General features: G+C 37.4%; 3 protein-coding genes across 3 annotated transcripts; 2 read left to right on the top strand and 1 right to left on the bottom strand.

Moving 5' to 3' along the window:
- Positions 1 to 3,553: 3,553 nt before the first annotated feature.
- On the top strand, positions 3,554 to 14,948 carry LOC129791913 (uncharacterized). The gene is made up of 6 exons (XM_055830537.1): positions 3,554 to 3,756; positions 10,588 to 10,983; positions 11,052 to 11,610; positions 11,731 to 11,948; positions 12,017 to 12,158; positions 14,749 to 14,948. Exons 2-5 carry the CDS (start codon positions 10,588 to 10,590, stop codon positions 12,155 to 12,157), a joined length of 1,314 nt encoding a protein of 437 aa, XP_055686512.1. The 5' UTR covers positions 3,554 to 3,756; the 3' UTR covers position 12,158; positions 14,749 to 14,948.
- On the top strand, positions 3,789 to 7,169 carry LOC129791809 (presequence protease, mitochondrial). Its single transcript, XM_055830343.1, has 2 exons — positions 3,789 to 3,979; positions 4,050 to 7,169. Exon 2 carries the CDS (start codon positions 4,071 to 4,073, stop codon positions 7,104 to 7,106), a length of 3,036 nt encoding a protein of 1,011 aa, XP_055686318.1. The 5' UTR covers positions 3,789 to 3,979; positions 4,050 to 4,070; the 3' UTR covers positions 7,107 to 7,169.
- LOC129794317 (dehydrogenase/reductase SDR family member 7-like) lies at positions 12,179 to 14,606 on the bottom strand. Its single transcript, XM_055835115.1, has 4 exons — positions 14,468 to 14,606; positions 14,012 to 14,393; positions 13,604 to 13,942; positions 12,179 to 12,203 (listed from the first exon to the last, which is right to left on the bottom strand). Exons 1-4 carry the CDS (start codon positions 14,604 to 14,606, stop codon positions 12,179 to 12,181), a joined length of 885 nt encoding a protein of 294 aa, XP_055691090.1.
- Positions 14,949 to 16,445: the final 1,497 nt, after the last annotated feature.

Below are 16,445 nucleotides of genomic sequence, written 5' to 3'. Positions count from 1 at the left end.
AGATTTATGGTATATAAGTTAAATAGTGTTGGGCTTAGTATGCTACCTTGCGGTAGCCCTGTGCTTGTTAATATGGTTTCTGTATAGCTTTCTTCGTCTATTATTATTTCTCTGTTATTGAGTAGGTGTTCGAGCCAGTTTGTTATTTCTGTGGGAAAATTAAGTTCTCTTAGTTTTTTAATTAGTGTTTCAATGTTTACGTTATCGAATGCTTTACTAATATCTGTTATTATAGCTATGCTTTTCATGCCTCTTTTATTATTTTCTTTGATAGTATTTGTTAGATTTAGTAAGTAGTCTGTTGTGTTTCTGTTTTTTCTGAATCCATATGTATTATTTGGTAGTATTTTGTTGTTATATACTAAGTTATTTATTTTGTTTATTAGTATTTTATGAAAATTTTTTGCTAGTACATTGAGGAGTGCTATTGGCCTATAGCTTGTAATGTCCGTTTCATCTTTTTTTGGTTTTAGTATAGGTATTATTTTTGATTTTTTCCAACTGTTAGGAACTATTTGTTCTCTCCATGTCTTGTTATATATATTTGTTATGGCTTTAATGTTTTCGTCCGATAATTTTTTCATCATTTCATGTGAGATTCCGTTTATACCTGGGGTAGTATTTTTGTTTGATTTTATTATTTCTTTTACTTCTTCAAATGAGCAAAAATCATAGTCTATATCTATAGATTGAGTTGTTACCGTTTTGTATTCTTCTTCTATGAAGTTATGTTCTATAAAGTCTATTCCTTGTTCCTTAGTTTCTATAATGTTGTTTCTTCTTTTAATCTTTTTATTGTTAAATCTATTTATTTTCTCCCATATTTCTAAAGGGCTACTCCCTGGATTTATACTCTCTATAAAAGTAATCCATGCTTTCTTCTTTGATTTCTTTATTTCTAGCTTAAGTCTAGCTGTTATTTTTCTAAGTTCTTTAGCTGTGTAATCTGTTTTGTGTTTTTTGTACAGTTTGAATTTTTCTTTTTTTATTTTCCACAGTCTTCCTATTTCTTCAGTCCACCAATATTTTGGTATATATTTGTCATTATTATCTTTGAATGTTTTAATGTTATTGAGTATTATTTTCTTTATTTCTCCTTCGATTTCTTCTGCTGTTGTACATTCGTTTAGATTTAGGTTGTTTTTTAGTTGTATTTTTATTTCGCTTAAGTCTAATTTAGTCTTAAGTTTCTCTTGTAAATTCTGTCTTTCTACACTAATGTTTATATCTATAGGGAAATGGTCTGATCCTATTACTGTTTCGTTTACATTCCATTGAACTTTATCTATTAGGTTGGGGGATATTAGAGTTAAGTCTATAGCTGATGTTGTGTTGCGATGACTGCTGTAGTGGGTGTGTTGTCCGTCATTGATGCATATTAGGTTTGATAATGAGATTAGTTCAGCTATTAAGACGCCTCTTCCGTTGTTTATTGAGTTGTTTTCCCACATATCATGTCTTGCGTTAAAATCACCACCTAGAATCACATTGTTTTTGTTCACTAGCTCATTTAAAAGTTTTCCTAGTTTTTCTTTTATGTCTTTATTTCTTGTTTGGGGTGGGATATAAATTGAGATCAAAATATAGTCTTTATTTTCTTTTTTTATTTGCACTTCTATAACTTCTAGAGGTTCTAGATCACTTCTCACTTTGCTTTTGCTTATTATTTTGTTGTTTATAAGTATACCTACACCTCCGTATCCGTTTTCGCGGCTGTGGAGGTGTTTCCTGAATCCTGCTATATTAATTTTTGATTTTTTGTTTGTCCATATTTCACTTAATAAGGCACATTCGATTTTATTTTCGTTTATGTACTGTTCTAGTAGTGATTTGTTTGATTTTAGGCTTCTTATATTAATTTGTGTTATTTTCATTGGTTAGATTCTGTGTTAGGTTCACTCATTGTGGCTGTAGTGCGTTAGATTGTCTTCCAACGCGTCTCGGATGTACTCGATTGTTTCTTCGAATGTAGTTCCTTGTGAGTATGCCATTTTGCTTATTGTTTGCAAAATGTCGATTAGGATTTTGTTGGTGTTTTTTAGTTTGTCGTTCTCTTGGTTTATTTTTATGACTTGAGCCATGCTTTCATTTTTGATTTGCGTTGGTGTTTTCGGTTTGTCCTCTTTGTTTTCTTCAATCATCTTTATTGCGTCCCGATAATTGCATTTAGCTTCGATCATTTTTGTTTTGATTTTGATCTGCCTCTTTCTTTCTGGGCAGTTCTTGTCGTTTGTTTGGTGTTCTGTTGTATTACAATACTTGCAATAAGTATTGCAGTCATGGTTTTTAGTGTTTTCTTCGGCGCATTTGGGGCACCGTTCCTTGTTTTTGCAGATTTTCTTGAAGTGCCCATAGCATAGGCATTTTTTGCAGTAAGTTGGTGGAGGGACGTATAGCCTCACTCGGAAGCTCGCTCCAAAGATTTTGATTTTTTGGGGGAGTTTGAACGACCTGAAGGTTACTTTCAGTTTGTCCAATTTTTTCAATGATTTGTTTGATGGGTTGTAACTCATCATCCTTTCCATTTTGATTACGATTTCATCGCTTTCTGTTTCCTCTTTTAGTTCATTTTCTCCGAAGTCGATTGGGATGTTGTCAATCACCCCAACTGAGATTATGTACACCTCCGGTACATATATCTTTTTGTATTTTTTGATCCTTAGCAGGTTTGGATCTTGCAGCAGTCTATTTGCTGCATCGTATGTTTTAACTGTGACTTTGTGTTTATATTGTGATAGTTTTTTGACCTCAGCGACCTTATCTCGGCCGACTGAGTTGCATACATCTCTGGCCACTTCTAATGTGCTTGAGGTTTCCTTCTCAAGCATCACAACGAAGGGGCCTTTGTCACTCCTGTTGTACTTCAATTTTTCTTCTTGCTTTGATTTTTTGTTGAGCTCTTCGGTGGAAATTTCGATTTGTGTTGTCTGTCTTTTTTGTTCCTCCATCCTTGGTGTAAGATCCTTTGTTAAAGCTAAGATTTCGGCTGTTTCTTCTTCATCTACGGCCATGGTCGTGCATGTCTCGTCTCTTTGTGTTGAAGAGGATGAGGCCTCCATTTTTTGCTTTTTTGTCTTCTGTGGAGATTTTGATCTGTTTTTTTTCTTTCCTTTGTTCATTGCTTCTGTTGTTTGACTGGAATGTGGAAATAATTCATTATTTTGTATGTTATCATTTCTTTTTGTATTCTTTTTAATTTTGTTTTTTAGTATATTGAGTAGTTCTTTGTTTAATTCTATTTCGTGGTAATTTTTTATTGTTATCACTTCATTGTTAAGTTTCACTTTGTTCGTGCCCTTTTGGGCCACTTTATGTTGGGGAAAGTCACTTAATTTGGGTAATTTTTTATATTCACTGGTGTTTTATTCCTTTCTTATTTGAATTCAATAGTTTATCTTTGATTTACTATATTTATTTTGTGTTTTTAATATATTTTTGTTAGAGCTCTTTTGTTGCACTTCTTTCCACTTTGACAGTCTCGAGAAGATCGCGACTAAAATTCCAACTTGACCTAATGTTTTCAAAAATTCATTACTTTTTGAGGTTATGTTGAAAACATTGAGAATTGTTCTATCGCCCCAAGTGGGAAGTAGTGCAACTATGCTGTCTGTGTTTATTTTCCATTTTCTGTGTTTTTCAATCTAATTTCTCGAGGAAATCCATCAAACTTGACCGCAAAATGTGTACAAATCATTCTAAATAGCTGGAAATAGATAAATTTGATCAATTTCTAGTGTTAAAGAGGATATTTTTGAGGTAAGTTGTAGTTTTTCTTCTATCCGCAATTTGGCGCCACATTCGAGGTCATCATAACCTCACTTGCAATCGGCGCAAGGGAAATTCCATGGAAAAATTGTGAAATATTGCATAAAAACACCGGCAAAAAGTCATAAAACTTATCATATTTTTTACCCTAATCATTCCCTGATACCGCGGGAGTTTTTTGTCTGTACCTCCGTGTGGTTAATTTGCGAAATCCGTGAGTATTTGAAGGAAAATATTCCTTTGGCAATAGACCGGAAGTTATGAGGGAATTTTTTTGAATTCAGGAAGGAAGAAGGAGTGTCAGGATGTTTAGTAGATTCCTCTTGGGACGTCAGACACTGGCGCAGGTGAAGAGATGCAAATCATCAGCTGCAGCAATTAGGCCACAGGTGATTTTCAATCGAACAGAGAAGCAGGCAAAATTCACGGAAGGAAGTGACTATCATGGATTTGTCTGCACCCGGACGGAATTTGTGCCGGATTTCAATATGACGGCATATATGTTTAGGCATGAGACAACGGGAACGGAGTATTTGCACATTGATAGGGCAGATTCAAATAATATCTTTTCGATAAACTTCCGGACGACACCGTTTAATTCCTCGGGGCTGCCGCATATTCTGGAGCACACGGTGCTGTGTGGGTCTGAGAAGTTCCCCGTGAGAGATCCCTTCTTTAAGATGCTCACACGGAGTCTGGCTACCTTTATGAATGCCATGACAGGTCCGGATTATACAATTTATCCATTCTCATCGATGAATGAGACGGATTACCGGCACCTGCAGAAGATCTACTTAGACGCCGTGTTTAGGCCAAATCTGAAGTATTTGGACTTTAAGCAGGAAGGCTGGAGACTTGAGCATTCAGAGCTGGGGAATAGGGAGAGTGATTTTGTGCTGAAGGGTGTTGTTTACAATGAAATGAAGGGAGCCTTCTCGGAGAATGCCAGTGTCTTTGGGCAGCGTTTCCTCAATGAAATCCTCCCGGGGCATACGTATAGGTACGTTTCCGGCGGGGACCCACTGCACATTCCCCAGCTAACGCATGAAGATCTAGTCAACTTCCACCGGAAGTACTATCATCCCAGCAATGCCAGATTCTTCAGCTATGGCAATTTTTCAGCTGATAAATCCATGGCATACATCAATGAGCAATACCTGGCGCATGGGAAGAAGATTGATTCCACCTACAGCCAAGTTCCACTTCAGGTGCGTTGGACGGAGCCCCGGGAGGCGCATATTACGTGCCGGTATGACTCCCTGGGTGGGCCGTTTGAGAGACAAAATCAAATTGCCATTGGCTACCTCATGTCTGACATCACAAACTCCTACGAGACTCTCCTGCTCTACGTGCTGTCGGAACTTCTCGTGCGTGGCCCCAATTCCTACTTCTACCGCAGTCTCATTGAGCCAAACATCTCCGGTGGCTTCAATGCCCTCACTGGCTTTGATTCTCAGCTCCGGGATACGATGTTCGTCGTTGGGTTGCAGGATGTCGATTCCGGGGACTTTCAGCGTGTCCGGGAGATCTTTGATCGCACCATTGATGAGGCAATTGAGAAGGGATTCGAAGCGAAGCACGTTGAGAGTGTTTTGCACAACATTGAGCTCCTGTTGCGGCATCAAACGCCCAAATTTGGTCTGGGGCTCCTCTTCAACATCTCCCCGCTGTGGAATCACAATGGGGATGTTATCTCCTACCTCCAGGTGAGCACAACGATGAAGCAGCTGCGGGAGAATCTCAAGGATCCGCAGTATCTGCAGCGTTCCGTTGAGCACTTCTTCCGGAACAACAAGCATCGACTCACGATGACCATGTCCCCGGATAGGGAGTTTGAGATGAAGTTCTCCCAGCAGGAGGGGGAAGTTTTGAAGGAGAAAGTTGCCCAACTCACGCCGGAGGATAAAGTGAAGATTTTTGCTGAGGGCTTGGAGTTGGAGAAGTGTCAGAAGGGCGTTGAGGATGCAAATATCCTGCCTTGCTTGACAATCTCCGACATCCCCAAGACAATTGAGCGTACGAGGGTGGAAAAGATGATCATCACGGGGACTCCGACGCATCTCATCACGGCTGACACGAATGGGGTGACGTACTTCCGGGGAATCTTCAGTGCTGCCCATTTGAGTGATCAGGAACGTCTCCTGTTGCCCCTGCTGCTGGATGTGATTGATCAATTCGGCACAACGCATCAGTCCTACCGGGACTTTGATCAGCGCATCAAATCCAAGACAAATGGGCTCAGTTTCCGGCTCCATTGCAGTGAGAATCCCCTTGATCTTGGAAGCTTTGAGTTGGGTGTGGAATTCGGGACGTTCTGCCTGGATCAGAATAGTCACGATATGTTCAACATTTTCCAGGATCTCTTCCACAATTTCCAATTCAACGATGTCAAACGCTTCCGGATGCTCCTGGAGAACTACATGTCAAACCTCGTTGTGGGTATTCCCACTTCGGGGCATCTCTATGCTATGCAGGGAGCAAGTGGTTTGGTGTCACAGGCAGCAAATCTCCGGGAAAATCTCTCTGGGATCGGGCACATTGACTACATGAAGCAACTCATGGCCACGCAGAAGCCCGAAGAGATTCTCGCGAAAATAGCCAAAGTTGCCCGGAAGCTTCTCAGGGACAATGAAATGCGCTGCTCTGTGAACTTCAGTGAATCCCACCGGGGGCAACTTCTCGATCAGTACGTCACCTTCATTGAGAATCTTCCGCTGAAGGAAGCCAAATCTCCTGGCCTGACGTCTGATACAATCGCATCGGCGAATAGGCACATTGCAATGAATATTCCGGTGAATTACTGCGCCAAATCTCTGGCCACAGTCCCGTATGTTCATCCGGATTTCGCCCCGTTGCGCATCCTGGCCAAGTGGATCTCCTCAAAGTACCTCCTCCCAGTTGTCCGGGAGCAGAATGGTGCCTACGGGGCAGGAGCCAAGTTGGGCGTTGATGGGAATTTCTGCTTCTTCAGCTATCGCGACCCGAATTGCCGGAAGACTCTCGACACCTTCGACGGGACGTACGAGTGGATTCGGGCGAATGAGAAGTCCCTGGATGAGCAGCAGCTGTTTGAGGCGAAACTCGGGGTTATCCAGCAACTGGACGCCCCAACGGCGGCAGGGGAAAAGGGGGCGGAGGACTTCAAGTACGGGATTACGCATGAGATCTTCGAGGAGCATCGAAGTCACATTTTGACCGTCACAAAGGACGAAGTGATGAGTATGTGTGAGAAGTACTTTGCTGCGGATCCCAATCGTGGTGTAGGACGCTGCGTACTGGGTCCAGGGGAGGAGAGTCTTCAAAAGGACGGGGAGACGTGGTCTGTGTCCAAGGAGGAGTAATTTGTGAATAAAGATAATGATTGAAATGCAATAAAATCCAGTGATTTGGGAAAATGTTTTAAATGACTTTTTTTTTCTTTGAAAAACATTTCTTTTCTTGAGGCAGGAAGTTGAGGAAAACCTGCGGAATGTTTCACAGAATTCCGGAGATTTGCAAAGGAATTTTTTGGAGCTGAAATTATGTTTTAAAAAAAAATATATTTGAAATAAAAGAAAATTTTAAAATTATGAATATCTTTCAATTTTAAAATTTAATTAAAAATCGTTTTTTTAATTTTCTGAAATTTATTTTTAATAAATTCAAAATTTGTTAAAGCTTCCTGTTTCTAAGTTTGAATCACTATTTAGCAAATGAATGTTAACCTGCTCACAGAGTGAGATTCCTAGATCGGAGGTAATTGCAATGGCTGCCATCTCTTGGCAACGGTCAACTACACTTTAGTTAGATTAAAAACCCACAAATAGGCCTGGAGAACAAAAGAGAGCGGAGAATTAGACAAAGAGAGTAGCTGACCATAGAAAAAACGGGGATGAGAATCGTGAGATTAGAAGGAAATTCGGATCTTCAGAAATATTCGTATTATTCGTTAATATTCGGATTAATTGCCAAAGAAATCAAAATATTGGTTTAGAATAGAAAAAAATATTTTTATGCTTGAATTTAGGGAGCAATTTTGGACAAAATAAAAGACAAAATATTTTGAAAATACAAAATATTTTGACATTAAATGTAATTTTGCACAAAATATTTCTCTAAAACTTTTGTCAATCTCTCCACAAAAGAAATTTTTGCAATTTTAGGTACAATAAAAGGTGAAATATTTTGAAAAACTGAAAAATTTTGACGTTTAATGCAATTTTAGACAAAAAACAAAAGATTTTTTGTGTCAATCTTTTGACAATCTTGTGAGAACGTCTCCACAAAAGATTTTTATAGGAGAATTGTAATTTTGCACAAAATAATTTATACATTACACAAGAAATATTTTGTATTTTACAAGTATCTCGTCGAGGTGCTTTTATAAAACCAAAATCTTTTGTCAAACTGGTATTTACCCGTTGCATTTTTTAGAAGTTTTCTATCATATTTCTTGACATAGCAATGGACAATAATGCAATTTAGGTTAATTGTGAAGCTTTGTGCAAAGGGAAATTGTGGAATGATATGAAATTCAGCCAATTTAGCTGTATCCATTTTCCCTTTTCGCGGTGTTGGGCAAAAATGTTATGGAGAATTTCTGTGTCTTTTCGGCAAAAATTTGGGAGATCGCTGACAAGTTCTAACCCTATATAATCAGGATTTTGGGTCAGAGATCCCTTCCCTATGTTCCCGATGCGAGTTTTTATGTGCAAAAACGAAATATATAGGGCTAATTAATGCAATAAATATGAGTCAATCAATTCATGTAAAACAATCATATCAGAGTGACTCCATTAACATTTTCTTGGTGTAATGAAAATCGAACTGATGAGCTAAAAGCCAGATGGTTTTTTGGCCTTCCCAACATCCTTGGGGTACCTAATAGACTACACGCATGTTTGACTTGAATTTCTGAATTTCCCTAAAAATTGATTCAGTTCAGATTGTTCAATTGCCCCAAACGTAAACATAACCTTATAGGAATGTTATCTTCTTCTTATTTTTTCCATCTGTAAACTCTCCACTCGAAAGAAAAACACGTCACAAAAGGCGACAAAATATATCAAAAGTCTCCCAAAAGATATTTTATTCAAAATTGCTCTTCATAAAATGTCTTTTGTAGACTTCACAAAAGACAAAATATATTTTATTTTGTCCAAAATTGCTCCCTTAGTCTTTCTTAGGCTTGAACTTAGCATGTTTCGAGTTGAATTTACTAATTCAGTTTAAAAGTTCTTTTGTGACTGGAACTAAATATTTTTCAGGCTTGTTATTGATTGAGAAGAAGCCTGAAAAATATTTAGTTTCAGCCACAAAAGAACTTTTAAGCTGAATAGTAAATTCAACTCGAAACATGCTAAATTCAAGCCTAAAAAAGATTAAATTCAAGGAAAAAAATATTTTTTCAGTCCTAAGGCAGAGATTGATGAACAAAAGCTAAAAAATATTTAATTAATACCTACACAAAAAGGATAAAAAGTTGTAAATTCACAAAGAAAAGTAGTAAATTCAACCCGAAACGTGCTCAATTCAAACCTAGAAGTATTATTCGGTTTTAAATCTCAAAAAGCTTAAAAAATAATTAATTTAAGCCTAAGAAGTAGTAAATTCAATCCGAAAAAAGCTAATTTTTTATTTCTATTCGATTTTGTGTTATTTGACTTTTATAAAGGGATGTTTATGATGAATTTTAAATATTCAGAACACTTCGTAAATATTCAAATGATTCGCCATATTAACCAAAAAATATTCGTCAGATAAACACCCCTTGGAGAATAGAGTAACGATTTAGTCTCAATTTAGCCTTCGTCGTGCACATTTATACATAATATTGAGGGTCAGAGATTACTGAGGGAGTTGTTGAAAGTCCCTTGCGCTCACTAAGTTGGGGCGCCACAATATTCTCTTCAAATTTACTTTGCACTCAGGCTCCTTCTTCAGGTGCTAACGTAAAGTGTACGAAGTAGCCAATGAGAGCATTTTTCCAGTAATTAATCAGTCAGAGATTGGGAGGGGGAAGGTTTTTATGACCTTTAGCAGTTTCTCAAAATAATTCCACATTCGACGTATCGAAGGCTTTTTTCCCTCTTCATCAGGTAAGTCAAATAGATGGGAAAACTTCGAACTTCTTGCCCTTCCAATCAGAAATCTCTCTCTTCTAAAACACTCCATATTCATTTATATTTAATTTTTTTTTATTTTCAATTAAATTATTTATTCTAGAAACAATTTTAAAGTGAATATAATAAATTAATCTCTGCTCAAAGGCGTGGCTTAGGTGTACGGAGAATTTTAAATGAGGTTTTTCTTCTCTAAAATTTATCTAAAAAACTGATTACTTCCTTCTCTCTCCTTAAGCTTCTCAATTTCTGCTGTCTTCTCCTTGAGCTGCATCTTTAAATTCATGATTTCCTTTTCCTGTTCCATGTACTGTTCCTCAAAGGAATTCTCCTCAATGGTCTTCAAGTGTCTATCGTTGACTTTCATCATCTCAAATTGCTCCTTAATCTTGTAGTTTTCGATCTTTAGCTCCAATTCCGCGATCTTCTCATCCTTCTGGGCGATCTTCTCATTTAGCGTCTCTCCAGAATGACTCACAATACCCAATAAGCCAATCTTCTCGTCGTCCTTCCGCTTCTTCTCATCGAGGCTTTTAGTTATATCCTTCAGTATCCCAAGCTGCTCCTTCAGTTGCTTCAAAAACTCTTCCATTTTCTTTAATTTTTCAAAAAAAAAACTGAACAGAAATAAGATAAGATAATAGTTTATAGTTTAAATCTCCAAAGAAACAAAAATCTCAAGGAAACGTCTCCATGATCCCAAAAAAAAATTCTTTCCCAGATGGATGATTCCAAATTGGAGGACATAGTGGCTTTCTTAACGGATTTTCAGTGGATTTTTAAGCATTCCAATACAAAATTCATTGAGGCTGGCATTCTGGATACTCTCCCTAAACACTGGGCTGAAAGTTTATTATGCCTCAGTCATGCGGATTTCAATAACATCCCCTTTGGGAAGATTCCTGCCAGCTTAGAGAGAGATTTGAAGGATTTCCTTCAAAGAATCTCAGACTTGACCATCACTGTGCCAACGATCATTGTGGAGGAACGTCATTTGAAGCCAATCCGTGGGATTAATCCGAAGAAACTCCAAGAAATCTCCAGACTTTCCCGCCAAATTCATGAAATCTGCCAGGAGAGAGGGATTACCTATCTGGTTGATTTGGGAAGTGGATTGGTGAGATGGAAAAAATGATTAAATCTTTGAGATTTTTTTTTAATAAAAGAATAATTTCATTTACAAAGGGCTACTTGTGCCAGATGCTAAACGAAAGATTTGGGTATAAAATTTTGGGGATTGAATGTGATGAGGAGAGGGTTAAAACAGCTCAAAAGCGTCAGGAAAAATTCTTCCCAACTTCCACGGAGAGTGTAAAGTTCGTGAAGCATTTTATCAGTATTTCCTCGTGGGAATTTATCGCAGATGAGCTACAGAAAGCCTTCCATGTGGATCCAGCGACCACACCTGTTGCCTTGGTTGGCCTTCACGCGTGTGGGGATCTCACAGTGACGTCAGTGAGGCTTTTTGAACGCACAGAGGTGATTCAGGCTGCAATTGTGATGCCCTGTTGCTACCACAAAATGTCCATTGACCGGGGCAAACCCCTCAACTTCCCCCTCAGTGGGAGATTGATGGACATTTTGGGGAAGATCCCCGCGGGAGATGGTATCGTATGTAGGCCCTTTCTGCGACTCGCGTGCCAACAGCCGGCATCCAGGTGGAAGAGAATGACGGAGGAGGAGCATAAAATTCATGGGAAAAACATGTTCCAGCGTGCTATTCTCGATGCTCTCACTGACGAAGGTAATCAATCATTTTTTTTCAAACACTCATATATGTTGCGGCAGGGGGTAGCATAGCGAGGAGTAATTAGTGTCGCACCCGCATGACAAAATCGACATTTTTTCTATGCTACATTCATAGGCCAAGAAGTTCAACGGATGAAGAAATGCGGCGAAAGAGTAACCAGCAGTGACGACTTTGTGGGTGCAATTTGTGGCTTTGAAATTCGAGACAGCATCACCGGTAGCATAATACCGTGGAGCAGTGAACATAGATCAAAGTGGGAGAGTCTCTGTGAAAAGTATCCGCGTGGTGGGGAGTTGGCGGAATGCCTCACACTCCTCCAGACGACAATTCAAGTAATGGAGAAGACAAGGTGATTGGGAAGGTTTTCTCTGGAAATAATTTGATAATTTTTTTATTTCAGGAATTATGTGAGAATGTTATCCTTCTTGACAGGAAGCTGGCTGTGGAGGAAGCTTCCAAAGGATTTTCTTGTAGTTTAGTAAAAATTCTCGATGCCGACACATCGCCCAGGTGTATTGTTCTCATTGCAACGAAGGCTTAAGGTAGGAAAAGATTTTTTTCTTTAAATAAATTCCACTGTTACGTCCCTTAAATAAAAAAATAATTGAATTAAAAAAAATCGCTGAGTATTCCATAGAGGTAACTGGGGTAAAATGGTGAATTTGAAAAAAAATAAAAATTTATATCTCAAGAAATAGTGGGGGCTAATCTGTCTAGTTTTGTTAGTAGTTGCGCTTTATACCCCTGCCTAAGCCTAGAAAGTTTCATAATGATTGATCCAATATTTTGGCTTTTATTTGAAAAACATTTTTCGAACCTCAAAGTTACTCTGACCACTCAACTACAAATTAACTTTTGGCGAAATTCTCTGCAATTTTTTTTTGATCCAAATGCATTTTTAGATAGGGTAGCTATTGCTAAACACGAATCTAATCTGAATTTTCGAAAAAAAATTCCGAGTTTTTCCGTAGAACACTAATAGTAAAAAGTACCCCTTGGGGTAAAATGGTGAATTTGGTGTTTTTTTCTTAAATAACTTTTTAAATTATTGTAAAAATATTTTTCCAAAGTCAGTATAACTATTACATACTCACTATTACCAATTTTTATAAACTAAAAAAATTAAAAAGAAAATTTCTTAAATTTAACGTTTTTTTTTTATTTTTTTGTATTTTTTTATTAAAAAAAAGTTTTAATTGGTACTCAAATCTCTCATTCTCAATAGATATTATAGTGCCTTGCTAAAATAATTTCATTAAATTAAGATTAGGGAACAAAAAACCGCAATTCACCATTTTACCCCAGTGTTGGGGCAAAATGGTGAAAGTGCAAGGGTATGGAAAATGGACTTAAAATTTTCCCCAGGTTCCCCTACTTATTTGACTTTCTTGAGCGAGTATCATAATATTTGTAATTTCTGTTTATTCTCACATTGTTTTATATTTTCTTTACTATTGTTGAACAATTTATTTATTATTTGGAAACGTTTAATCTTCCTTTCTTCTTGTGAACAATAGTATTTTTTGCTTCATTCATTATTTCAAGAAATTCTCTGGGAAAAAATCTGCTTATCTCTACTGTTTGGTTTAGTTCTTCTGATTTATTATACCTTCTTTATCAGGAAAGTTTCCTGGATCATAAAGAAAAAGAGTTTTTTTGCTTCCTGTGGGACTACTAAATAAATTTAAGACGCAAGGAGAGTCAAAGAATTGCTTAAGATTAAGGAAGGTTGTCTCAAAAGTTCTTGTCGAAACTTGACTATTTGTTTAAAGCTAGAAATTAGGTAGAATAGAAATGAACCTAAATATCGAGTTTAATCGTAAAATAACCGAAATAAAAAAAACCATTTCGTCTGTAATTAAGTTTTTAATCAATATGTTTCGGAATGCAAACTCTCCAATTGAAAATATTAATAGCAATCTTGTAAAGGGAAGGATAATTTTTTAAATAAACCATCAAAGTGAATGGATAAAGTCCAGCCCAGCACATGGAAATTTCATTTGCAATGGCCACAGCAAAGAGGTAGGCACTCCTTTCAGCTGACATCCTTTCCAACTTATTAATGGATCTAAGTGATACGCCATATTTTTCCCCAAGACGACCTGTAAAGGCTTCTTCTTGAATTTCCGAGAAGAATGGTCCAATGCAGTAGATTGTTGTCTTAATCTGAGGATAATCCATATTCAGAGCGTGGAAATAAGCATTAATGGCTGACTTTGCAGCAATGTAGGATGACATGTTGGGCGTAGGAGTTAGGGATGAACTACTGGATGTCACAGCAATGTGTCCGTCAATTTTATTCTTCAGGAAGTACCTGCTTACGACCCTGCAAGAATTTTAGCGTTAATAAAACTCCGAAAAACATAATTTAAATCTCTTAAAATAAATGAATAACCTGGCTAGATGAATAGGACTGAAGACATCCAAGTCAAAGACAGCTTTATCCACATCCAGATCAATATCCACCCAGTCTGCTCTCACGGATCTCCCAGCATTGCTGACCAAGATGTCCAAACGACTAAAATTCTTTATGATAGTTTCCAATAACTCCACATGCTTATCAATGTCCAGAACATCCATTCTGAGTGCTAGAACATCCTTTTCCTGAAGTTTCCCACCAGCAGCGTCAAGGCAATCCTGACGAACCCTCTTTAGTTCATCAACTCTCCTTGCACTCAACACCAATTTAACTCCATGAGAAGCAAGGAGAATGGCTAAACTCCTTCCAAGGCCAGATGAAGCTCCCGTAATCCAGACTACCTTTCCAGCCAGTGACGCTGCATAAAGGAAATATTACAAATCATCCCCTTTAAAATTCATTTCTTTTAAAACGAAAAAAAAAATATCTTACAAATCTTCTTCCCGAATTTTAGTTTGAAATATAATTCAGCATTGCTATCGAGCTTGATCCACAGGAAGACACTGATTAGGTAATAAAGAAGGATAATTAAACCAAAGGAACCGAATACAGTAAGGACCATTGGCAGCATTTTGTCCAGAAGAAAGCTCAAATGCGACTGAAAATTTTTGCAATGTTCAAGAGAATTTTAATTGTCCCCAAATTGAGTTGATTATAATAAATTAAGTTACAATGTATGCAAGAAAAGCTATTGTAAATCTTTTTTTGTACAGTTTAAATGGAAATGGAGACAGTAGGACACGCAGCAAGACAATGATCATTTGGTACTCTTATACATATATCTCAAAGTCCGGGTGCTCTTAAGAAAGTGCCAGAAGACTTGAGTTGATAACAGCAAATGTTTAATTAACTCTTTCGCGACTGTGAGGTGTTCAATTTCAATTGAATAAAATTTATTATTATTAAAATTGATTTTTTTGTTAGAATCCACTCGGGTCAGGGGTGGGCATAACTTAGTTTTAGTAAAGTCGAGCTCAATTGAAAGAATATTAAATATTTAAGACGGAAGCATTTTCGTAACTGTCGAAAGTTGAAAAATTTAGGATTTTCAGGGAAAATTGGGACTATGTCAGGCCTCTGCTTAGTTTAGTAATAAATAAGAAATGATTTCTATGAACGACGATTGAAGGGATTATAGGCTGTTAGAGGAAATTTTTAGAACATTCTGACCAGCCAAATGAGCGAAAGAAGTGCAAAATCTTCTACTATTAGTTGGTGTTCCACTTCGTGGCCAACACCAAGTATTGTAATCGTCGGATTTTCCGACCGCCTCAGATCGGGCTCAAACTTGGTATGAGCACGTTTCAGACAACCTACATTCCAAAACTGGTGGTGGAAAATTTTTGATCCGGCCGGCCTGCCGGCCTGCCGGCCTGCCGGTGGTCCATACTTTGTCTTATAACTCGAGAATGGTAGAAGATAGAGACTTCCGGTTTGAAGTTTTCTATAGAAATGTGGGTGTAAAATTTCATTTTTTCGCATTTTGAAAATCCAAGATGGCCGCCATCCGCCATTTTGAACTACCATCAACCACTTCCCTTACAGCTAGAGGTCTAAAATTTTAGTATGTTGTAGAGCTCAGTGAGATATTTTCATCGATAATTCATACTTGAAAATCGGTCGAGCGGTTTAGCAAATATGGCGGTCTAAAGCAAAAAGTGTTTTTTCGATATAACTCAAGAACGGCTTGACCGATTTTGATCATCTTGGTATCAAATGAAAGGTTTCAAGAAGCCCTACAACTGTCTAGAATATTCCAAGTTCCAAAAACATCCGCAAGAGGCGCTAAAATCAAAAACAAAAATTGTCTAACTTTAAGGGGCAATATCTCCGAATCCCCATTAGGCAAATCTTTTAAATTTTGATATGTTGTAGCAGGACTAATAATCTTGCACCAGTCCAAAAATCAAGAAAATCTATGTCGCCGTTTAGAAGATATGGCCATTTGAAAAATTCTTGAATTTGAAAAGTTCTAATAGCCATATCTCTTGAACGGCTTGTCCGATTTTTCTGAACTTGGTATCAAATTAAAGATTTTGCAATTCCCTACAACTTTCTAGAACGTTAGAACAATGTAAAACCATTTTTTTAGGGCAAAAAATGCCAAAAACTGTTTTAGTAAAACAAATAGCCGCCATTTTGTGTTCTAGAGGTCACCTTGAAATGTATCGAAATATATGTCAGATTATAGTTTATTTCAAGACCTTTCCAAAACTGGTCAATAAATTTCTGTAGGTCTTATAGAACCAGAGATATGACCTTTTTTATGCATCAAATTACTGAATATCACAAAAAAAATCAACTTTGCCTACTAATTCTGCTCACAAATCGCACTACAACGCATAAACAAACTTCTACACGTTGTGGGACACCAACTCTTATAACTGGACGCGTTATGATTGACTTTCAA

This window comes from Lutzomyia longipalpis, chromosome 3, assembly GCF_024334085.1.
Source record: "Lutzomyia longipalpis isolate SR_M1_2022 chromosome 3, ASM2433408v1".
Lineage (NCBI taxonomy): Eukaryota > Metazoa > Arthropoda > Insecta > Diptera > Psychodidae > Lutzomyia > Lutzomyia longipalpis.
Note: the sequence above shows the minus strand (reverse complement) of the source record. Positions and strands in the feature narration are given on the sequence as shown.

Excerpts from the sequence above, each read along its gene's own strand:
- LOC129791809 (XM_055830343.1), top strand. The coding sequence starts at position 4,071 with ATGTTTAGTAGATTCCTCTTGGGACGTCAGACACTGGCGCAGGTGAAG.
- LOC129791913 (XM_055830537.1), top strand. The coding sequence starts at position 10,588 with ATGGATGATTCCAAATTGGAGGACATAGTGGCTTTCTTAACGGATTTT. Across the intron at positions 11,611-11,730 it reads CGATGCTCTCACTGACGAAG|GCCAAGAAGTTCAACGGATG; the intron begins GTAATCAATCAT and ends CTACATTCATAG. Across the intron at positions 11,949-12,016 it reads TCCTCCAGACGACAATTCAA|GAATTATGTGAGAATGTTAT; the intron begins GTAATGGAGAAG and ends TTTTTATTTCAG.
- LOC129794317 (XM_055835115.1), bottom strand. The coding sequence starts at position 14,606 with ATGCTGCCAATGGTCCTTACTGTATTCGGTTCCTTTGGTTTAATTATC. Across the intron at positions 14,394-14,467 it reads AAAATTCGGGAAGAAGATTT|CGTCACTGGCTGGAAAGGTA; the intron begins GTAAGATATTTT and ends TCCTTTATGCAG. Across the intron at positions 12,204-13,603 it reads ATTGCAAATGAAATTTCCAT|GGACGTAACAGTGGAATTTA; the intron begins GTGCTGGGCTGG and ends TTTTTATTTAAG.